Source organism: Haliaeetus albicilla, chromosome 13 (assembly GCF_947461875.1).
Source record: "Haliaeetus albicilla chromosome 13, bHalAlb1.1, whole genome shotgun sequence".
Taxonomy (NCBI): Eukaryota; Metazoa; Chordata; class Aves; order Accipitriformes; family Accipitridae; genus Haliaeetus; species Haliaeetus albicilla.
The window spans coordinates 13,862,189-13,885,969 of record NC_091495.1 but is presented as its reverse complement, the minus strand read 5'-3'; the positions used below and the strand labels follow the sequence as shown (position 1 = coordinate 13,885,969).

General features: G+C 45.6%; 3 protein-coding genes and 1 long non-coding RNA gene across 5 annotated transcripts in view; 2 read left to right on the top strand and 2 right to left on the bottom strand.

Moving 5' to 3' along the window:
- BICRAL (BICRA like chromatin remodeling complex associated protein) overlaps positions 1-1,449 on the bottom strand; it is a 49,366-nt gene extending 47,917 nt beyond the window's left edge. The window contains exon 1 of the mRNA XM_069800237.1: positions 1,299-1,449. The gene's annotated coding sequence lies outside the window, so the exon portion shown is untranslated. The remainder of the gene's footprint in view (positions 1-1,298) is intronic.
- Positions 1,450-1,469: 20 nt separating this feature from the next.
- On the top strand, positions 1,470-4,381 carry TBCC (tubulin folding cofactor C). The gene has a single exon (XM_069800239.1). The coding sequence runs from the start codon at positions 1,517-1,519 to the stop codon at positions 2,564-2,566; it is 1,050 nt and encodes a 349-aa protein (XP_069656340.1). The 5' UTR covers positions 1,470-1,516; the 3' UTR covers positions 2,567-4,381.
- A 913-nt stretch (positions 4,382-5,294) lies between these two features.
- On the bottom strand, positions 5,295-10,328 carry LOC138688582 (uncharacterized). 2 transcript variants are annotated; one of them, XR_011327455.1, is made up of 4 exons: positions 9,829-10,328; positions 8,478-8,578; positions 5,374-7,444; positions 5,295-5,314 (listed from the first exon to the last, which is right to left on the bottom strand). It is a non-coding gene; the product is annotated as an uncharacterized lncRNA (long non-coding RNA). The 2 variants fall into 2 exon arrangements; XR_011327456.1 differs by having other exon boundaries at positions 5,374-5,513.
- Positions 10,329-12,915: 2,587 nt separating this feature from the next.
- PRPH2 (peripherin 2) lies at positions 12,916-23,281 on the top strand. Its single transcript, XM_009924994.2, has 3 exons — positions 12,916-13,496; positions 16,270-16,516; positions 22,894-23,281. Exons 1-3 carry the CDS (start codon positions 12,916-12,918, stop codon positions 23,128-23,130), a joined length of 1,065 nt encoding a protein of 354 aa, XP_009923296.1. The 3' UTR covers positions 23,131-23,281.
- The last annotated feature ends 500 nt before the right edge of the window (positions 23,282-23,781 follow it).

The following is a 23,781-nucleotide window of genomic DNA, read 5'->3' as shown; positions in this document are numbered from 1 at the left end:
AGCTAAAGCTCCTTTTGAATGCTAACCTTAGGCAGCATAACAATCTATACTTCCAAACAGGAACATGAGACAAAAAACTCACGCTATCACCAAACAGAGGACAGTGAATTCAGAGTATCTACTTTGGGTTTACCACCTCTTTGTTTCAATGGATAGGTTTAGGTCTTATGTTAATTTATTATAAGTAACTTTGAAATGCTAAGGGAAGGGAAGTGATATTTGTGGAACTGGAGTTAAATTTATTTTCATATGTTTCTAAGAGTGCTTTGTGTTAACTCTCTTTGCAAAAATTAACTTTCCATGAGACGCAAGAGCAGTTCTCAAAAGAACACATCAGGAGGATTTTTCTACTTTGTAGCCAGGTGTACTTAATTTCTGGTTCCTGCTGCAGATGTACTGAAAACACATCTCCTAATCATAAAACTTGAAACACGTAAAGAAAGTCTTCCTTGCCATGTTTCCACATGGGCCTCTGTGGATTTCTCATACAGACCTCCCTCTGGGGCACGGTAACCCACAGGCACTGCACCGCTCTCACGTTTTCCCTCCGGAACCGAACCCTCTTCCCCAGCAAAACACTCGAGAAATCAAATAAGCAGCTAAGCAGAAAAACAGCCCATTTGGCAGCACCTCTGCAGCTACCTGCAAGTAGTTAACAGCCTTTCTCATAACTACGTCACTGCAGAAGAGGAGACGGCAGGCGAGGTGAATTAAACCGCTCCATTCACAGAGCCTCCCGGAGACATCGCCCCTGGGAAGCGGCCAGCCCGCCCCGGCGCGCGGCTCCGCGCCCACCGGGCACGGGGAAGGCCACCGCCAGCCACCAGGCTCGGCCGTGGGGTAGCCTGACGCCTACCAGAAATACACCACCGGCTCAGGCAAGGACCCGAGCCGCCAGCGCGGCCCGACTTCACTTCTAGCGGCGGGCGGAGGCGGCCGCGGCCCTCGGCCGCCCTCCCCGGGCCCCGCCACGGAGCCGCCCTCCCCCGAGCCCCGCGGCGGGAGGGGGAAGAGGCCCCCGGCCCCGCTCGGGCTCCGTCGCCCGCAGGAAGGGCCGCGGGCGGGCGGTGCGCCGGCAGCCGGGGCCGCCCCCGCGCCGAGGGCCGCCGGCCCAACGGCCGCCGCGCTCCCCGTCGTCGGGCGCGGCCTGGGAGGGGGAAGGGCGGGAAGAAGCGGGCACTTGCGCGCGCGCAGGGGGGAGGGCGGGGGAGGGCAGGGGGTTATTTATAGCCCGGCTGCTAATTTGGGAAGCGGGATAACGCGCCCCGCGGAGCGCGGCACCTGCCGCCAGGACTCACCCCATCCCGCAGAGAGGCGCCGGCCCCTTTAAAACCGCAGGAGACCCCTCCCTCCGGCCCTCCTCCCCTCCCCCTCCCCGCCCGCCGGGAGCCCCCCCCCCCCCCAGCCCGCCAATCGGCGGCGGCGACGCAGCCGGGGCTGCCGGCAGCCAATCGACGGGCCGCCGGCAGCCAATCGACGGGCCGCTTAGTGACCGGAGGGGAGGCGAGGAGGCAAGATGGAGGCGGCGGGTGAGGCGGCGGCCGCCGCCGAGGAGCTGCGGGCGCCCGCCGCCTTCGTGGCTCCCCTGCAGCCTGGGACGGCCGCCGCCGTGGTGCTGCCGGAGCGGCTGCAGCGGCGGGAAGCGGAGCGGCAGCAGGGCGTGGAGCGGCAGCGGCAGAAGAAGGAGGCGCAGGCGGTGAAGGAGGAGCGGAGCGAGTTCTTCGTCGCCGCCTTCGCCCGGGAGCGAGAGGCCGTGGAGGCGCTCCTGGCGGCGGGGCCGCTGGAGGAGGCGGCCGCCCGCCTGCAGGGGCTGCAGAAGCTGCTGACCGAGAGCGTGCGGTTCCTGGCGCCCTACGAGGTGCGGCAGGGGCAGGAGGCCGTGGCGCGGCTGCAGGGGGACCTGGCGGCCCGGCGCCAGCAGCTGCAGCCCAAGAAGAAGTTCGCCTTCCGGGCCCTCAAGCGAGAAGCGGCTGCGGGCAGCGAGCCGCGCCCCGCCGAGCCCGCCCGGCCCGCGACCGCCGCGCCGGCCCCCGGCCACGGCCCCGCCGAGGGGGAGCCGGGCGGGCCGCCGCTCTGCGGGTTCAGCGGCGCCGAGGGCGAGGAGCTGGAGCTCGGCCCCGCTGAGCTGCTGCAGCGCGACGTGGTGCTCGCCGGGCTGCGCGGCTGCCGGGTGCGGCTCCGCGGCAACGCCAACACGCTGCGGGTGCGGGACTGCCGGGGCTGCACCGTGCTCTGCGGGCCCGTTTCCACCTCCGCGCTGGTGGACGGCTGCAGCGATTGTCTCCTGGTGCTGGCCTGCCAGCAGCTCCGCACCCATCGGACCCGCGACAGCCGCTTCTACGTGCAGGTGACCAGCCGAGCCGTGATCGAGGACTGCGCTACGGTCTCCTTCGCCCCCTACACCTGGAGCTACCCTGGCATCGAGCGAGATTTCGAGTCTTCTGGGCTGGACAGAAACACGAACAACTGGAACCTGGTGGATGACTTTGACTGGCTGGCGACTGACAAGCCTTCGCCCAACTGGAGCCTGATCCCCGAGCAGGAAAGAATCAGTTGCTGGGACTGACTGCAGAGGCAGCTCGGCGCCGAGCGAGAAATCCCGCCGCAAATGCGTTGATTCATAGGCTCTGGGACTTCGCCCCCAATGTGCCATTAAACGATTCCATTCGGTATTTAAATTGTGATTGGCAATGTATGACTGGATTTCTTTAATGGGAGAATACCGGTCAAATACAGTTTACTGTTCTTACACAAGTTGCTGCTATAATCTTTATGTATCACTGTGGAATTTGCCAGCTGCTGCAGTGCCTCATTGCTGAGTTTTTCTAATTAAGGTGGGGCAAGGGGCAACAATACACAAGCAACAGTGAGCCTCTTAAGAGCTGTTGTGCTGCTTTCACTCACCCAGGCAGAATCTGAATTAGCTGCAAGTGGTACAAGCTGTACTGGAATGCAAAGATTAAATACCAAACTTTTCATGTTTTTGTGGTTCTCAAGTTGCAGACAACAGTACACTGTATCTTACAGGGAGTACAGGAGAGGACTTCTGTGAGGTAATGAGAACAAAAGGTTAATTTAAAGAAGGAGTTTGTAATTGAAGAGTGTAACAGACTGCAGTGAATTGTAGGCTACAATATAATTATGAGCCAGGTTCTGTTGATGTGGGTGAAATCTGTAAGTTGTCTTTATTCCGGGTTTTAGGTGAGAAGTCTAAAGGAAAAAGGTCTCCTAATGAACATTTAATGCTCTTCTAATATATTAATGATTGTTTGGAATTTACAAACCTATAGAGGCTATATAAATACTAAACCTTCACAATTTGAAAATATTATGCGAGAGGATGCTCCTTCTGTAAACAGTTTTAACCTGATATGGATAAAATGAATGCGTTGAGAGTGCTTTTGGGGGCATACAGTGAGTGCTGATTAACATTACAGAAGCAAGGTAAATGCTCTGCTGCAGTCTGAAACATCAGGGGAGAGATGTTCAGCTACATCCTACTGGTTGTTTCATCTGTCTACTGGTCAGTAGGCTCTGTGGTGCTGTGATCTTAATTTATAGCACCCTGCTACTGTGTAAGTAAGTGCTGTGTTGACAGAGGGAGTCAGTAAAATTGGAAGATAAAGCGCTATATTCCAGTTCCAAAATTGCATGTTATCTTGCATAAAGTGCACAGTAACTTGAGTCCCATTTCTTCACGCCTGCTAAATTAAAAAAAAAAAAAGTCGCAGCATTATGGAATACAGTGTTTTTACAATGGCCTGTTAGTGGTGAAGTGACCACTATCTGTACATAAAGTATACATAGTAGTTCTAGGTTTCTAAACCCACTCCTTAACTTGTGACATTTTGCAAGAAATCATTGTTTATCTTGCCTAAGAATCAGCTTAGGGTTGTATTTTAAAACTGCAAAATATTTATGCTGCCCTACCATCATAATATGTGCCTCTAACAGAAAATGGATACTAGCCAAATCATCAAAAACTGCATCATTGCTATGAGAAGTACTTGAAACTCCACTTGAGTACTTGACTGGTTTTGAGCAGAGAAACTTTTTATCTAAGTTCTTTTCAACATATTTAATTTAAAAGGGGAGGGGGGAAAAAAGGGAATTTTTATATATTCTTCACAACTTTCAGTTTTGTTTACTTCTGTTAATATATACTTTTTGACTGAATTGGATTTTGCATTTCAGATATTTGTTTTGAATTGTTTCAGTTGTCCCTGTACTAATGATTCTTTGCATTGTCAGCATCATAAAATGATTTAAATAAAACAGCCTTGGTCTTGCTTTAAAGTAGATAATTTATAATATCTGTTGTTAAAGGTGTGTGATCAGATAAGGCTCTGGAGTATCCGAAGATCTCCATCTTGGGACAGAACCTGATTTTGTTGTTAATCTTTCTTCCCCATGTATCCTGGTAGTGACAAATCAATCCCCTTAGTGTCCTCTAGTCCTGGGACTGCAAATTGTTCAGCCTGTAAGAACTACAGAAATGCCTTTGTTCTGCTAGCCAAAGGCTATAAACATTTATGTTTACTTACTATGTTGCTGGACACTGGCAAATCTAGAAATGGAGAGACTACCACTAAGCTGTAGCAGGTATCAGAGATATGTGCTTCCCAATACACTTCAAGCTGGCATGTAAGTGCATTCCTGTATTAGCTGTCAGTCTGTAGTGTGCAGTATTGACTCATGCTCCGTTTATTCGGGCAAAACAAGGGAAGTTAGACTTCCATTTCAGCCTGAATATGCTTCCTTAGTGACATTTTTCAGAGGTCAGTTACTGACATCCCAGTTCTAATGTTTCCTTTAAATACTTAACTTTTGTCAAACCAAAATTACTAGGTAATACTCTTCAGGAACATGACTTCTGAGGAGGCTGCTGAAGATGTTTCAGATGTTTCCCTTAAAGATTTATCATTACCTTAGTAATACAAAACAGGTAACTGAATCTTGGTCTCAAGCATGACATGAAACAAGAAAATTCAATTTGAGAACAGCAAGTCTGAAAAAGTTTGGTTAGGTGAATACTTAGATGTAATTTATAGTTCTAAATACGTAGCTTCATATATACACACACACACAGTTGTACATGTTTCCATGCACCTTTTTTAAAATGTTAGTTTCCTAATGTAGAAACATACTAGGAGAAATTCAAAGCTATTTTGAAACAGAAGTATGTTAATAATAATGTAGTATGTGAACACAAGTTATGCGCTAGAAAAGGTTTGCCAGCATATTCATAGGCTCTATCAGTATAGAAATTGTAACTTTTTTCAGGTCTGGAAGAAAGGGAAACACCTAAGCATTTCTATCATCTAATTAGTTATTTTAACAATGCTATTTATAATTTTTTTTAATTAAAAATACACATGGAAAAGGAAGTCACAATTAGTATAAGCACTAGCAGACTGTCATCTGTGTGTCCCAGAACACTTCCTCCTGACAAGACCAGAACAGACAGGTTTTGTGTTACTCACCTGTGCTATAACCCCAGCATTCTGCAAGCCCTTGTAGGTAGGAAAAAAAGTAAAATGCTGTGTGAGTGAGAGAATATTAGCTGTTATCCCAAAAGTACAGTTACTCATTTGAAAATCCATTTTTCCAGTCAAATCTAGTGGAAAGTGATAGCTCAAACCTATTGAGAATTATATACTCCATTTTTTACAGAAGTATGTCAAAGCATGGTAGGAATACGTGTGTGTGTATAAATGTTTTACAGGATAGTTATATATAATCTGTATTTAAAATTTCTCAGCTATTTCTTAAACTAATTTCTTAGCATTTCTTAGCATCTGTTTTCTTAGACGGAACAAATTTCTTTTTATGTTGACGTATACTCAAACTAATGTTTTGGAAATCAAGATGTTGGGGGTACTTTGACAGGTCTAGACTACAGAGTTGTCTAGATTATTTTATTGGAACTACTTACAGAGTAAATGCTAAACATGGAAAGACTAAAAGTCTAGTCCACAGTATTTGTAGCTTCATCATATTCCTTTAGTTACCTTTTGCCTCAGCTGACAAGGCACCAGAAAAATTGCTACCTGTCTGCAGGTGAGCCTTAAGCTCTTTGTTCAAGAGGTCAAAAACATATCAAGTATGGAAGTGATGAAAGAGTTTTACTGAGAGTGTCTGGTTTCAACAAGTAAGTGAGGAGTTTTGTGCTGTCTGGTGTCTAGATGACTCAGTGATGGAGCGTCTCATCCATCCCACTGAAGCAAACCTCCTTCAAAGAGAGTAAGGAGCCTGCCATGACATGCCCTGAGCTGCCAGCAGCGAGTGGCTGGGCTCCCGAATTCCCCTTCTGAAGCTTGCAACTAAGAACTGTTCAGAGGGAAGGTTGGGCAGAGTTAGTGCAGCAGCTGGTTTGAGGAGATGGGCCAGGCTCGCGCCGTTCTCCTGGGTCAAGGAGACTTGCAATGCCGGCCTGGTCAGAGCCGCTTTGTCTCTCCGCTAATCGCAGCTTGGAGAAGGGAGCGCAGCACATGCTTGGGGTTTCTTCCCTTGGAGCGATAAGCAATGCTGACACAAAGAAAGTGCCTGGCAGCCTCTTCTCGGCCAGGAGCCAGGATTGCTTTCTGTCTAACCTGCTAGGGAGAGCTTGCAAAAATCCCTTTCCCCAGAGACCAACAGGGGAAGAGGTACTTTGTTCGGGAGGCTTTGTGCAAGTCTGTGCGCTGGGCAGGTGTCACGGCTGAGTGGGTAGCAGGTAACATCGCAGTCGTGCTACAGGGAGGGCAAAAGCAGTCAGAACTGCCGTGAAAACAAGCTGGTTTCAAGCTACCTTGCCTAGTAGCAAGATGGAGGACTAAAAACATGATGCAAGAGAGAAAGCTATTCAAAGGAGCCCACTGAATGAGCGTGTTGAGGGACGGTAATTCCCCACCCAGTTAAGAGGACCATCAGCACTGCTTCACCTCTCTCTGCAGCAGTTTGTCGGTGTGACCCGCACGGTGGCTAGATTCATGTAACCTGCATAAACGCAAGACCAAAGCAAACAAAATCTCCTCAAGAACTCTAGCTCTGGTTTGCATCTTGTTGCCACCAGAATAACCAAAGAACTTCTTTAAGAACACATACCCTAAAGAATTTAATTTTGCTAGGCATCAGAAGGGGCTGAAAAACAAATGCCTGGCAGGGACGTGGTTGTGAAGACATTATTAGGATAACATAAACATCAGCACCATAAACTAGGTGCAAATTGGCACTAAATAGAGGGCTAATGGGCAGAAAGGCAGAAAGTTTATAAAAACAGTGCAGGGCATTGAAGCTGTTCGGAACCATTTTCCACAGGGAGTCACAAGAGCAAACTACTGGTTTAAACCTTTCTGAAAGACAGGCTGGTCGGACAGCCCTCCTCCAGCTGGCAGTCTTACCAAAATCTTTAGACCCAGTTCACCACAGCACTGTAACTCAATTTTTTAAAGCTCCTATGTGTCTGTGAATGAAATAAAATAGTTTTATGCAAAAATACACAATAAGAAACCCATAGAAGAAAATTGAGACAATTCCTCAGCACTACAGAGAGCTTTGAGTGTAATATTTGTTGAGGCTGTGAGAGGTGGCACAGACCAAAGCTTGCCTCCAGAGAAGCAGCTGAGAGCTTTGCTTCTTTCTGCTTCCAGTAAGGCCACCATTTCACCTGGAGGTCCTGTTCCCAGAGGGGCTGACCCCCTCGGTTCCCACGGGAATCCAGGCATTTCCCTCTTTCAGCACCCACTTCTCTGAATACCAGGAACAAACCAAGTTATTTGCATACCCTCTTTATCCAGCCCTGTTTCGTTTAAACAGATTCTGGTGGGGGCTCTAGCAAAATTGTGTGAAAAAACAGGTAAGAAATAAGTGCCGAAGACAGTTTCTTACACACACATTATATTTTTGAGAGCTTGTATTTATTCTATTTTTTTTTAATATTAAGGGTTTTTTTGAAAGTTTCTTCCTATTTTGGCACTAGCTATGTGTAGACAAGGATCAAATCTCAGTGGCTTTACCTGAAATTGTTTCAGGTGTTACAAAATACTTAGGAATTCTTTAATGGAAGAGTTTTTGTGAATACATACAATCCTTCTCCCTCCCCCCTTCATATACATTCTACTTCTGTCTTTCCAAGTGGATTTCTCCCAGCGTGTAAGAGTGGGATCTGAGGGCAGACTTGTTGGATCTGAGAACTGTATGCAGACAAGTACATTTCTTTACCTTCTTTATGCATCATCCTTTGGCTGCTCAGCTCTGCCCCCTTACCTCCTGCTTTCCATCAGGCCCTTCCCTACTTCTTTTGAGTGCAGCCTTTTTTCTACACAGCTTTCCTGATATGGCCGTTGGATCTGCACAAGAGAGCTCATAACCTGTACTGTACTAAAAAGCCAATTTCATCACATACAAGGAAAGATATGAATAGCAAGAAAAAATATGTCCAACTTGCAGGATTTCAGCATTTCCGTTCACATCGTGATCTGATTTATCTGACTTACTTGAGAATCCATCTGCTGTGCTGAGATGTTTTCCAGCAGTAACGACTATTGTGAGCCTTTTGTAAGTTTCTTTCAATTCCCAATATATTTCTTTCCTGTTTCTGCAAGTACAAACATTGATTTATAACTCTCATTCTTTCAGCAGTGAACACTACACTCTAGGCATCACAGCAATACAAATAAATACTCATAATGAGCATCTGGAGGGTCAAAGAAAAACTGTGTTTTCTGAACACATTACCCACACTCTGAATAAGGATGGCTGAAATGCTGGGAACTACCCAGAGCAAAACTGCGCTAAAGCCCCCACAGTATGCCCCAGCACAGTCTAGGAGCCACAGGGTCCAGCAGGTCAAATTGCTCTTCCCAGGGTGTACAACAGCCCCAGCAGTGAATTTAGCAACTTGCCTCTGTTTCCAGCCTCAGGACCTGCAGTCACCTCACATACCACAAAAACAGTAGCCTACCAAGTTACATGTGTACATAGGAGGAAAAAAAAAAAAAAGAAAGTCCTAAATCAGACTTTTCTCCACCTGTTAATCATACAATGTGGTACAGCCATTTTATCATGTTGTTCCTCAGGAGCGTCCCTGTACAAACCACACCGTTACAAATGCAAGCTAAAGCATAGACTAAAGTGCAAAACCAAACCTCTTATCTCTACACAATAACTTCCTATCATAGGTAAAACCAGACATCTTCATCCTTGCAATGAAACATAACCACTTCTAAGGAAAGAAAATTAAAAAGAACCCAAGAAAGCCACGTTTCATATCACAGAGCAGTGTGAAAGAAAGCTTGGGTCAGGAAATTATTTTTTTTACCACCTAAGAGCATTTCTGTAGTTTAGGCACACAGGATGTACCTATCTAAAGAGAATTTGCCTTTTATATCTCGTATTCCTGAAGATGGAAGGAGCATGGTTGGTCCAGGACTGGGCAGCAGACGGTATAGCAAATACCAGATTGAATTGTTTGCATTAAAAACAATTTTTTCCTCCCTCCTAGCACTAACTGGTAAGTTTGTGGCTTATATTTAGGCATAGTTTTTCGGAAAGGTATCAATATTGTATTTTTATCCATAGAAATTATAGTTTTTTAACAATATTTTGAATTTGAACACATTCATGCTGAGTTCTAGCAGATCAATAATCATCTGAATATTTTATTCTACTATTTTTTCCTCCAAAATGGCATATGAATTATGCATTTGAGTTAATATGCAACCTCTGAGGAGACTATTAACTCAAACATCCTTGCTGCAATTAGCTTTTGTCTGCTATGGATCAGTTTCAATATTTTCTATTTGAATTAGAAAGTGGTAGTAAGTCTGCCCAATTAAAGGCGATTACCTGCCAAGATGAAGATTTGTAAGAAAAGCAGATGCCAGGCAAAACCAGTTTTCTTTTTCATGCTGTCCACACCCCAAAACACTTCTCGATGATTCCCCCATAACCTTCCTCTTCCTTAGGTTACTCTGCTTGTGACAGCCCTCAGCTGATCAGTTGGTGCTGAAGCTTGCACAGGGCTCATCAGTTCTGTGTCTGGGATAAGCTGGAAGCCTTAACTCCCCGCTTTTAAAAGTGTTAACTTCATTTTTTGAAGGAAGCAGCAGAGTATAAAATATGATTTAATGTCACCAATGCCCTTTAAAGTTTCCAAGCATGGTGAGTTGACTTGATAGGTGGGTAGTTTTTGCCACTCAGAGTCCCCAGCTGGTAGTGAACTGTTGAAACTATTTAAATACACACAGCAAATTTCCAAATCTGGGTTGTTTTGGGTGTGTTGATTGCTCTCTGTGATGACTTTCAAGGTATTACCTGAAGTCTTGATGGTCTAATTAGTACCTGAGTGTCCCTTCCTGAACATCAGGTGAATCACTGATCATCTCCAGAAAGCGTTAAGTATTTAGGAGTGGTTTATTAGGACCCTGCCTGTTAACTTCATTTAAGGAGAGGAGTGGATCAGTGAGCCCTGAAGCATATGCTGCATGTTCTATTTCACTATTTTTATTCCTGAATTAACAGGAAACACTCCAGTGTATACAATGACATGGGTTTGCTGCATCAGATTTATTGCAGACATCTGAATGTTAATTAAAGTAATGAGTATTCAGACCATCATCTGTGCTCCTGAATATAAGCTTCCCAATATCCAGAGCAGCACCAGGCTTACAACTGCTATGAGCAGATTTACTATTTCTTGTCCTATTAATTGCACAGCAGAACATATTTCACTGTATGTCCTCGTCATCCACAGACCTGATAGAAAATTCTTTTTCACTTTAACTAGAGTTTCACTCTGTCATTGCTGACAAGAAAGGAAATACTTTCAGGTTAATTTATCTAGAATTAACTTCAGGCTGTCAGAATAATACACCCTCCAAACTGCCTTGTATTTCCTAGCTGAGCCCTGGAGGAGTCAGTGAAATGTAGTAACGTGTGCTGCATGGTTAGGGGATATCTTGCCAAGAAGCCAGGAGAGGTGTTATTTCAGTGCTATGGCTTATTGCACAAAAATATTTAACCGGCTCTTCTGAGAAACAGCACTTTTCATCCACTTCATGGCAAGCAGAGAGAATAGCCCCTGATGGAGAATTGCCTTCCTCCTTTCCTCTTGCAGACTTGCCCTTCACCTGCAAGGGCAGCAGCAATGTGAATAAGCAGGCCTGCTTTAGGAAAATCCCAGTTACCAGCTGCTCTCCAGGTCACTGTGATAGCACCCGGATGGGCCAGGACAGGTCTGTGGCAAAACCCCTCTATTAGGACAGGAAAAAGAAGCAGCTTGATAGCCTCTGTCCTTACTGAAGAGACCTCTGGCATCCCAGGATCTCAAACAGTAAGCGAGCAGCATCCACAGCAGCAGACTACCGAATTGCTATTTTTCACTGCTTTTGTTGTTTTTTTTTTAATTCTTATTATTTTTCACACTGGCCTTCTTCCTGGGCAGGTCCCTCCACCTTTCCTTCGGGGTTGGTGCGCCATGCTGCTGGCAGCCACTAGAGGATGCCCCCAGGGCACTCTGGCAGCAGCAGGTCAGGGTGGCTTGGGTGGGGGCAAAGCCTCCCGGTCCTTCTCCTGGGGCGGCTCCTTTCTCACCCACGCCCTCACACACCTGCAGGTTCATTTTGCTTTGCTTGAGGTTGCCTGAGGCTCATTTTGCGTGGCTGCGGCGGGTGGTGAGGCGGCGCAGGACTTCCTCAGTTGCTCTGAACCTCTGCGGGGTGAGGGGGGCAGGAGGTGATATTTCGAAGTGAGCAAAGCTCCTAAAGCGCTGGAAAGAGCCAAAGCCCAGCGGCCGCGCTTGCCTGAAATGGCTGTGCGGGGTAAGGAGGAAGGCCCCCGCCGAAGGAGGGGGTTGCATCCCTCCGTTTCTGCCCGCTACAGCGTGAAAGCCGAGCCAGGCAGCAGGTCCCTCGGCAGACCCCGGGGGTGCCTCCCTCGCAGCGGCTAGTGACAACGGCCGGAGGGTCGCTCCCCAGCTGCTGGGTGAAATTCCTCCCTGGTGTAAGCTCCCGGGACTCCTTGGGCAGCCCTGCTCCCCTCCCTGGCCTGGTGATTATCCAATAAGCTGCTCACGTCAGCTCGCTTTTTATAAAAGCATCTCTAGATTTCAGCCCGGGGTTTATTTATTGAGTTTCTCTGAACTTTTCCTTTCTCCTTCCCTCCTGCCAAGGCCTGGAGATGGTACAAACCCTGGAAGTAAATAGAAAATGCCAAGCTTAGGTTTTTTAGGTCACTGTAAACTACACGCTTATCTGCTTCCAGAACACATAAGCCACAGGGTGTCATCTCGGGTCAACACAGAAGGATAAGGACTAGAAAGGTGGTTTTGGCTGTAGGTATGAATAAATCAGGATCATGTAGGGGAAGTATATCTATGCATTCAAGCAAGCCTTTAAGATTAAAGATTAAACTTGGGGCCCTCTTCCTTTTTCCTCAAAGGATCCATATTCTTCTGGCAACAAAGATCTCTTTGCATCTCTGTCTTTTCATATTCTGCTCAGCAGCCTATCATAAGAAAGCACAAATCTACTAAATAGTAAAACGAGGGATTATTTCCACTCATCTGTTGACAGACATTTCTCCAAATTGGATCAAATGATTAAAGGTATTAGAATGACGTCTTGCAGATCCAGATCAAACCATTTGAAACCTTGAGACTGTTTCTCCTTTGCTTGGAAGGAACCACCAGAAATAGTTGTAGGTGCTAATTGCCCATTATTCTCACTAATGTGAAATTGTTAATTGGGATCTTTGAACATTTTACTTGCTTGAATCCTAACTGGGGGAGCTCAAGATGGAAGGACCGTTCAGTGGCTCGCTTCCCGTCGTGCCGTTCGGGGTCTCTTCCAACGCCTGAATGGTTCTTCCTCGAGTCGCTTACGCCAAGAAGAGGGGTCCAGGCTGCGAAGTCTTCCAACATCTCACATTACAAAGATGGCACTGCTGAAAGTCAAATTCAATCAGAAGAAACGGGTAAAACTAGCGCAGGGACTATGGCTCATGAACTGGTTTTCAGTGTTTGCTGGAATCATTGTTTTTAGCATGGGATTGTTCCTCAAAATTGAACTCCGGAAGCGAAGCGAAGTGATGGACAATTCTGAAAGCCACTTTGTGCCCAATTCTTTGATATTGATGGGTATATTATCCTGCGCCTTCAATGGGTTTGCTGGCAAAATTTGTTATGATTCTCTGGATCCTGCTAAATTTGCCAAGTGGAAGCCTTTCCTGAAACCTTACCTGGCACTATGTCTCCTCTTTAACATACTCATTTTCTTTGTTGCTCTGATTTGTTTTCTCATGCGGGGCTCTCTGGACAGCACGCTGGCCCAGGGCCTCAAGAATGGCATGAAGTTCTACAGGGACACAGACACCCCCGGAAGATGCTTCATGAAGAAGACCATCGACATGCTCCAAATTGAGTTCAAATGCTGTGGCAACAACGGCTTCAAAGATTGGTTCGAAATTCAGTGGATCAGCAACAGATACCTGGACTTCAGCTCCAAAGAAGTGAAAGAGTAAGTGAATTAGTGGGGTTTGTATCGCATAGTATCGTTATTTGATCAGTATTATACTAAAGAAATGTACATCCCAACAGGCACTGACTGGAGGGGGTTTTGTATAAAACAAATTTTTTCTCTGCTCTTGCTTAATAAGCATCCCAAACGATCAGCTAGATTGCTTCCTCCCCTGAAAAATTCTTCTAATGTTATACAGGACATAAAATATAAAGCACCAAAATACAATTCTCACTCTTACTCAATGCGATGTAAACAGACTTAAAATAATATTTTTTACTGTCTTTCACCTCTCTATAAACCCATTACATTGAGCCACACATACCTATTCCCAAAATCAACAGGAAAGTATTAGAACATCACTATTCCTAAAGCAGATTTCAATGCGACTTGTTAAGTTCCTAAAAAAAGACTTCCCTAGATATATACTGTTGATAGCACTTTTAAAATTCCACTTTAGATATTGGCAATTAATCAGTCTCATGGAAACAAATAGAAACAATAACACTTCACCAATAACTTATGTGTTTTAGATCCTTAAGATTTAGAATTTTATTTGTATATTCACTCAGTGGCTTGCTTCAGCACTGTGACAATATTGAGCGTCAACACCTGTTGGCGTTCCTAGCTTTACAGTGTCCTTTGTAGCCAAATGCATTTTAAGTTTTCTCCTGTATAAAAACATGTTCAGTAGATATACTCATGCCTAATTTTTTTTAAACCTCACATGAAAACAGCACAAGTTTCCTCTATACAAACCAGAACAGCTCGTTGACCAGAAACACCTTAATGGCTCTGATGTCAGTGCCCAAAGAGGCAGTAATCTCAAAATCAGGTTAGGTGCAGTAAGCACAAGTAAAAAATAAACATGAGAACAAATGAACTTTTGAAATGAAAAAATGAGCATTGAGCATAAATACCCACAACATGTTAAAAAATTAAGCACTGGAGGAAGAGATCATTATTCAGAGTTCTTTGGAAACATAATTCGTTAACGTTCATACTTTGTGGTTGCACAAAAGGTCTTGTAAACTGGAAGCAATCTGCCTTTTAAATATGCTGCCTATGTTAAAAATGTCTGAAATAGTTTTGAAAAAAACTTTGTGTATCTCTTGGGATCCCTGCCTGACTCTGTAAACGGTATTTCACTTGTGTGTCTCTCTGCATATTGTTTTGACTTGTTGGGTGGTCTGGTTGTTTTTGCAATTCTGTATTAGGACTTTATAGTGAAAACTATTACAGGCTTAACCTATTGCGCTGCGGGGTTATAAGAAATACATTCACTATTTAGTAAGGGAGTATTTGCATAGTAAAGGTATGCCCATGATATAAATAACTACTTGAAAACATAGTAAGTTCACCTTGCCAGCATTATATGGAGATTTGAGAGCTGTAACTTAATCCAGCAGCAGTGGAAGGGCAAAGCACAGAGGGAAAACAAGGTTATATTGTCCTTAATAAATGATGTCTTGTTTGGGACTGAGAATCAGGGCAATTTCTTTGTACTACTGAGGCAGGAAATAGGGCATTAAAAATCCACAAATGGACGTTAATGAGTGAATTCAAGGTTTGAACTACGTGGTGGTGCACAATCTCTGCTTACATTCCTAGTGGGATATTCTGGCCCCTTTTGAAGTCAATAGCAAAGTTCTCCTTAATTCCAGGGAAGGTGGGCGTCCGCCCCCGACACTGAGATTTTTATATTATTTGCGGAACAAAGGCCTGATCCAGTCTCTCTGAAACTGGTGGAGCATTTACACATCAATAGCAATTAGACCCAACTCAGAGCACACTTTACATCTAGAGATAAAACCTCAACTGCATTTGGTGTTTAGATATATTTAGGTCAGGACTGCAAAGTGGAATTTTGCTTCACCAGGCTGTTGCGATCACCTTTCTCTCTATGACACAACTTTAATATATCCGTATAGAAAGCTACCAGCAACTCTCAGATTTTTTTCACCTTTCTAGATCACTGGGGCTCTCCATTCTGTCATTTTCTAAGCAAAATGGCATTTGTTAGAGTTGCAGTCCTTTTATCATAGTCTTTTTTTTGCAGTGCCACTGGAACTATTTGCCTTCTAAGTATCTCTCATCTAAACATCTCATAAGGCACCAGACTAAATCGCTGTTTATGGAGAGCAACCACAGTCTCAAATGAACAATAGTTGGGGAGCTCCTACAAGGACATCCTGTTGCTGAAGCACATTTCATGTTTTAAATACTGGCTACCTTCCCAAGCCAAGAATAAATGCATAACCCCTTCCTGAAGCTATTATCATCAAAGAGAAGCTATTAGGTTTGCTGGATCAATGGTCTAGCTGGATATGGTGGGTCCTAAGGCTATTGTGGGTCCTTTTCCAAGGAAAAGGTCCCAAGCTCAGGTCACCTCCAGCATCTCCCTTCCACCCTAACTGTGCTGTGATCACTCTTTCCAGACTGATATTTCCCTTCTGATATTTCTCTCTCCCCTTTACTTTTCTTAAAAATTAATTTCTCTGAAGAAGTGACCTGAGAGGGTGTGTTTCCATCATGAATAGTTAATTATAGACTCAGTGTAGCCTTGACATAGAAAAGGATTTCAGAGAGGAAAAACACCCAGCACAATCGCTGCTATATGAACAGGGGATGCAGAGAAACAGCATGGCCAGGAGGCATGGTGGAAAATCCACGTTGCCTTTGCTTTCCTCTCGTGTGCAGGTCTGCTCCAGTATATATCTTGTGCGTGTGTGTGTATGTGTGTATTCACGCTTCCTTCTGCCCTTGCCCATAGTCGGATCAAAAGCAACGTGGACGGAAGGTACTTGGTGGACGGCGTCCCTTTCAGCTGCTGCAACCCCAGCTCCCCGAGACCCTGCATCCAGTACCAGGTCACCAACAACTCAGCCCACTACAGCTACGACTACCAAACGGAGGAGCTCAACCTCTGGCGCCGTGGCTGCCGGGAAGCCCTCCTGCACTACTACAGCAGCATGATGAGCTCCATGGGTGCCGTTGTCCTCCTCGTCTGGCTTTTTGAGGTAACCCTTTCCCCTCTGCCCCGCTTTGCTGAAGCGCCGGCTCCAGAGGGGCAGAGCGTTTTTCAGCGTGGACTTTCGAGTTAAAGACGAGATCTGTTTAAAATAAATCATCTGCCGCTGTTCTTTGGCTGAGAAAACATCTAATAGTGAACATCTGCGTAAGGCCCGAGAGGTCCCAGGCTGGAGACACAGCTGGGAAGCATGGGATGGGGGATGGATTACAGACACTCCCTTCAGAGCAAGGGGCCAGAGCCTCGCGTATCCCACAGCAAGAGGGAAAAAGGGACTGATTTTCTGCCAAATGCAGGGTGCTGAGCAGGGAAGAGCGTGTGAGGGCTCAGCTGCCAAAATGCATTAATTTTACATGTTTCACCATTAGTGGGGCATGAAGAGTACACAAAGCAGCACATCGGAAAGAGACGGCAGTAATTTGTGGGACAGAAAGTGCAATTAAGGGGTTTATGTGCTGATGAAAATAAGACCTAGAGCCATGCGCAGTGTCCAGCTTCAGGGCAGCATTTGGTTTAAGGTCCTTCATCAGCTCTGCCAGTGATTTTGGTCACAAGAAGTGGTTTAGGTGAAGCAGATGGATTAATTTTATTTCATTCTGCTTCCCGAAACCGCTGTGCATATGCAAACAGGTGCCAATACTGCCCAGTGCAGATGTTTGCAGGCACCATAATCCGACGTGCAGCTTTGCTGCTAAAATACTGTTCATTCGATGTGAGGAAAACACATCCTTCTGCCTCTGGGAGATGACCAGTTTTCTAGCCAGGGTATTTAACCAATACTAATACGCAGGGAGCGTGGGCTGGCAGTGGCACGAGGGCTGGCGTGTGAGGTGCTGGGTGAGGAGGTAGGGCAGGACCAGATGGCAAACGGGGAGGGTGCAGCTCACTATGCGACATGGAGTGCAGCAGACCCTTTCTAACCCTTGAAATGGCTGCTGCAAATGACATGGCCTATTTTAAGTGATTCAGCCAGCTTTTTAAATATTTAGATAGATAAATGCAAATTTAAAAAAATATGCATTATATTTTGATACAAGGACTGGCCTACACTCTTCCAGGAATGAAGATGCTTTTTAGAAAATAAACACCTACCCAAATAATCTGTGAACTGAAAAAAATATCATAAAGTTACTTCATGTTGTTTTATTTTAAAAACAACTACTCCGCACGGCTGAGAAACATACTACGTCCTTGTAGTGCTGTTGTTCTGGTAAGAAAAGAAAGAGAAGCTCATGTCTCAGCCCAGATTCAAATGAAGAGTTCTCGAGGGGAAAGCAATTTCAGCTGTGTATGAAAATCAGAAGGAAATTTAAAAACTTGGGGGAAATATGCACAGAAATACTAATGCCAGCTGTGAAAAATCATGGCTAGAAACCTGTAACACACCTCTGCTGACTTGCAGGAGATTAACGACAGTGATGCTTTAACATTAATAGCAGGGATAAAAATGCCATATTTTATTTCTAACTCGTCAAAGTACACCTGGGCATGTTTTTCAACCTGTGGCATAATGAGAAATACTATCTTCTCTTTTTTCCTTTACCTTTTTCAAAATAGAAGGTGAGATTTTTTTTCGGGCAATCAGACGACTCTTGGGGTAAAGCTTTAAAGAAATAGCAAAATCCTGGGTTATATTAATTTGCCCTTCTGAATATTTATGACTTGCTTGATATTCTACCATAAAGGGTCCAGATTTGGGTCTCAAACTCCCTCTGCTTTTAAGGCAAACTCTGAAAGGAGGAAGCAAAGCAGGAAGCAGACATTAATTTAGTTCCCCTTGAAATATAACCACTTTCTTTAAATTCCAGTCCGGGTAGGAAACAGTTTTATACTGCGTAGGAGCGCAGCAGAGGTCCTGACTCCCGGCCAAGGTAAGATGTCAGTCTGACCAGGGTGAAACCCAGCAAAACATGCTGGCTCCATGCTTCTCATTTTCCCTTTGACTGGCTTGCTGAGAAGTTAGAGAGAAGTGCAAAAGCAAAGGAGTGTCCTGGTTTGCTTTGCGCCTGGAGCCGCTGTGAACTCACGGCCACAGCACCTCCCCAGCAAAGCCCTTCTGGGGGCCACCGGAGGACTCCTCCAGCTGGGTTGGTGGTATTGAGGTGTGAGAAGGGGGACAGAGCATGGAGGGAAACACTAACCGCAGCTGTTACTTTGAGCTGTAGAAAAACGGAACTTGTCAAATGGGCATAGGGACCTCAGGGAAGGCCATTTAGGTTTAACGTTTCTATATTAGGTGCAAGGAAGAATGAACCTATTTTGAAGTATCAGAACTTCTATTTGAAAAAAAATGTAGTGTGTCATATTTTCTGGAAATACATTATTATCCACATGCTGCTTTTACTAGCAAAAGCTGTAGGCTTCCCATGAGTGACAACCGGTCATGAGAGTGACAAAAGAAGATCACACCCTGCTCTAGCTAAGCCGCCTCAGGCTAAACCCTGGCAAACAGATGGGCTTCGCTGCAGAAGGTCAAGCAGAGCAAGCCTAGCTGTCTTCTTGACCTGCCTCAGCCAGCAAAGAGGAAATGGGGGGTTCAAGGGTGCCCTGAATAGAGCATTTCAAAAGGAAAGGAGGGTACTAGCCAGTTCCTGAGATGCTCCAGGTCCTTCACCTGTATAAACACGTGGCTCTTGATAGGCCACAGCTATTGCAACGGCCAAGACCCTGAGATTCATCTCACATGTGGTGCCCCAGAGGGAGCCCAGCACTGAGCGCCAGGAGGTGGGAACCCAAGAGACCGATGAGACATGAGCGGGAGGTACATTGCACATCGTGCACTGGAGAGTAGACTCTCTGACACCTTGAATGCTGGGAGTGAACTCCCGGTAATCTTCAAAACCAGCCCACAGGCAGCAGGGACCCTCCAGAAGGACAGAGTTTGCTCTGCTGGCACAGACCGAGGGGCCGAGCATGCTGTGGTGCAGGGGGATACACCAGCCCAGCCTGCCCACACCTAGTCCTGGAGAAACACTGTGGCCTTGTTCTTCCTACTACTTTAAAGTTGCTGTAAAATGACAAAAGTTTTCATGACATTTTGTCTGTTGGCCAGGGGAAATCATCACTTGGCAAGACTGGGCTACCTTTGGGACCCTGACGCCCAGGCCTTCTCTGCTGGATTGTGTTTAAGCACAGGTCTACAACTCAGAGTCACAGACTGGTTGAGGTTAGAAGGGACTCCGGAGGCCATCTCGTCCACAACCCCCTGCTCAAGCAGGGCCACCTGGAGCTGGTTGCCCAGGACCATGTCCAGATGGCTTTTGAATATCTCCAAGAAGGGAGACTCCAACACCTCTCTGGGCAACCTGTGCCAGTGCTCAATCACCCTCACAGTGAAAAAGTGTTTCCTGATATTCAAAGAGAAGCTCCTGCACTTTGATTTGTGCCCATTGCCTCTTGTCCTGGCATTGGGCACCACTGAAAAGAGCCTGGCTCCATCTTCTTTGCACCCTCCCTTCAAGTATTTGTACCATTGATGAGATTCCCTCCTGAGCCTTCTTTTCTCCAAGCTGAACGTTCCCAGCTCTTTCAGCCTCTTCACCCAGAAGAGGTGCTCCTGTCCCTTCATCATCTCAGTGGCCCTTTACTGGACTCCCTCCAGTACGTCCACATCTCTCTTGTACCAAGGAGCCCAGAACTGGACACAGGACTCCAGCTGTGGCTTCACCAGTGCCGAGCAGAGGGGAAGGATCACCTCCCTCGACCTGCTGGCAATACCGTGTTTAACGCAGCCCAGGATACCCTTCCCCTTCTTTGCCGCAAGGGCACATCACTGGCTCATGTTCAACTCGGTGTCCACCAGGACCCCAAGGCCCTTTACTGTCAAGCTGCTTTCAGCCAGTCACCCCCAGCATATACAGGTGCATGGGGTTGTTCCTTCCCTGGTGCAGGACTTCAGCAAAACTGATGGTCCAAGGCTCTATGCTATAATGTAGGAGATGATAGACTAATCTACCAGATAGTTTTCTCCAACTTCCTGGACTCTCTTATCCGGCAGAGAAGGCAGGCTCAGGTCAGTGGAGGTGATGAGAGCCCGAATTTTTTGCGCTGCTTTTAGGAAATCTCAACAACCCTTGGGACCCGAAATCTTTCTGAGCAAGATTTTTAAGAAAATGAAGTCTTAAACTGAGAGAAAATGTCACAGAATCTCATCCGAGAGCAGGTCAGCTGCTCCCTTCTGCACAAGCACCTTCTTTTTTTAAAGCACAATCATATTTAGTGACTTAGAGCCATCCAGGAAGCTTGTAAGTACAGCTAATTTTGCTGTCAAATAGTGGGACTTAGTAAGTCAGTCACAAAAAAAGGCTTCTGCTGACATGCAGTGAGGTAGCACAAGCAGAGAACAAAGTGGAGGCCATCTTTGCATCCAGCCCTATCAATCTTTACTTGCAACAACCATGAAAGATACTAGTCCCAAGTCTGAAAGCAGCAAAACTGGGGCTCAGATTGAAAGGAAGATGTCAAAGGCTTTAAATCTCAAGACTAGTGTGATGCGATTTGTCGCTTCTTATGACTTTTATAGAATAGTGTTTCAACTGATTTAAGTCATTGTAGTATTGAGTAGATCTACAACAAAATGAGACTGGAAAAATATTTCCAGATTCAGGGCCAGCAGAAACTTCTTTGGGGACCAAGGTGTTGCGAGTCATGCATTCCTATGTTAAACAGGATGAAAATTTGCCTTTGGATATGGAAGTATTTGATGAAGCTTGTTTGTTTGACCAATGTTTTTCCCTTTCTGGTCTTGAGTGAAAGCAGAGAAACATGAACATCTGAAAATTTCAAGAGTAATCAATGGTAGTTTTAGTCTTCCAAGAGTTTGGAGACACTGATCATACACAAGCAGCATGATCAGCGTAGATAGGCTAATGAATGGTCCACAGAAACACATGCTTGAGCAGTCCCATGGGTCCAAAAGCCAGATGTGAATTTTGCCATCGGCCACACTACATGGCTGAATCCCAACCTCAAATCTGCCCAGCTACTCGATGCTGTAATCCTGCATGACAGTCTGCAAGCTTCCTCCACTTCTAGTTCAAAAGCCTCAGCAGGGAGAAGCACCTTGCAGGTCCAGGGCAGCTTGCCATGGTCCTCAGCTGTGCCGCCAGATAAGCAACACCCAGGGGTGCTGATCTCTTCAGCCATTAGGGTTTAGGAGGACCAGAGGTAATCACCTCCTTGGGAATTTGGATAGGATAACAGAGGCATTGTAGTTCCCTTAAAGAACAAATCCTATGAGGTCATTAACAACAATAAGTGGTCTCGATCTTAGCTTTACCTAGCACATGCAAAAGTAAACTAATCTAACTGCTGCCCCATCCTCACCACCTGCTCTACCACCTCATGAAGCTGGCTCTTCTGGGCGCTGCCTTTTCCGTCTTTCTCTGCTTCACAGATCAATAATTTTTCCTCATAAGCACCACAACAATGGAAGTCAGATTGTTCTGAATGGTGTTAGAAGGCAGGAGACTGGCTAAAACCAGTCTTTCTCTCTGGAGGCAGGTTTGGGTTGTTGCTAGTGTCAGGGGTGTTACATCAGCATAATACATCAGAAAAAGTCTCAGTCAGAGCTGCTGGGACTAGTAAATATTTTATCAGAAACAGAAATTGGTTTAGATGGAACCAGTGAGAGACACAAATCACCTAGTGCCTTGGTTTCCTTATTTGCACATACCTATATAAAAACAAAACCAGAATCTGAAGTAGACAAGCTGATGGCTCAAATCCTAACGCTGCTCTGCTCTGCACAGACGCTGATTCATGAATATTTCCTTGATCAGATTAATATACTTGCCAAACATATTAAGGTCAATGTGAAGTAAAAATATTTAGAGTTAAAACTAAGTGCATAGTGGCGGAGGATGTTGTTGCACATATAAACAGCTTTATGGACATGCAGTGCACAGGAGCAGAGGTTTCATTAAAATCTCCCAGGAGATGCCGACCCTGTGACGGGGTACGTGGAAAGCCCCCCGGTGCACAGGGCCACCGAAAGCTGCTGTTCCGCAGCAGCCAGCACGTACTTCCCTCGTCAGCTGATGCACCCGCTCATCGCTTGTCGGCGGTCACGCTTCCCCTGGCGCTCACTGATTTCAGACCTCCACCCTTTCCTTTCCTACCTGTGAAGGGACATTTTCCTCCTGCCGGCTCCCCCTCACCCCTCCTGGCCATCTCAAGGGGGAAGGCTGCTCCGGAGCTCCTCTCACGTAGAAGATTCCCGCAGCCCTTAAGCTGTATCTGCTTCGTGCCTTTGGCATTTTGTCCACGCTGCCAGCCCAGGCTGCTGGTAGCGGAGGACGGTGAAGATGCGGGCAAGGGTATAAAGGTTTGCCTGACTTTGCCTGTCTTTTCCATTGCATGGCACAGATGTCCGTGATGGTTGGCTTGCGTCTTCTGCACACCTCTCTGGAAAGCATTGCAAATCCCGAAGACCCTGAATGTGAAAGCGAAGGGTGGGTCCTGGAGAACAACCTGAAGGACACTTTGAAGTCCGCGCTGGAGAGTTTGAAAAAGATTGGTAAGTTCAATCAGGTGGAAGCAGATGCCGAAGGGGCTGAAGGAGAGGAAGGTGGGAAGACGCCAGCCATCACAACGGTCAGCTGAGCTTCTAACTGATGTGGACTTTTTATCAGAGAGAAATAAAAAAACCTGAGAGTTGTGAATACCTACATTTTAAAAGCTATGTATCAACCATCAGAATACACATTTCTACGCGTGCTTTTTTTTTTTGTACATGGGAGCATACAACATAGTGCACCATGGGATAATACACTTATCCACAATGTGAGTACACCCTATTCGTATCTTCTTGGGGAAATGACCCCACTAGGACTTACAATATTCACGTGTTCCCTTATCAAGGACAGTTAGTTAAAAAAAAAAAAAAAAATTAAAAAAAGAATTGCTGGCATCACACGGTGATCCATTCCATCTTATTTTGAAATTAAAAGTGGAATTAAAAAAGTTAATATTTTTGTTCAAGTTGTGTTATCAGCATATTTTATGTATTTCAACTTTTAAAGACAAACAGATTGGTTTTCTGGGGAGTAACATGTTAGAAGTCAAAGAAAGAAGGATTTTCAGAATTGTATATAACGTAGTATACAGGTATTTTGACAAACCTCTCATATAATGTGATTTTTGTTAATGTGCTAAGCAATGGTATTTTCTGCTGTATTCTTAAGATGTGCATAGAACAAAATGCAAACTTATGCTGAGAATTTATGTCCTAAGCAAAAATTGTAATTTAATGAA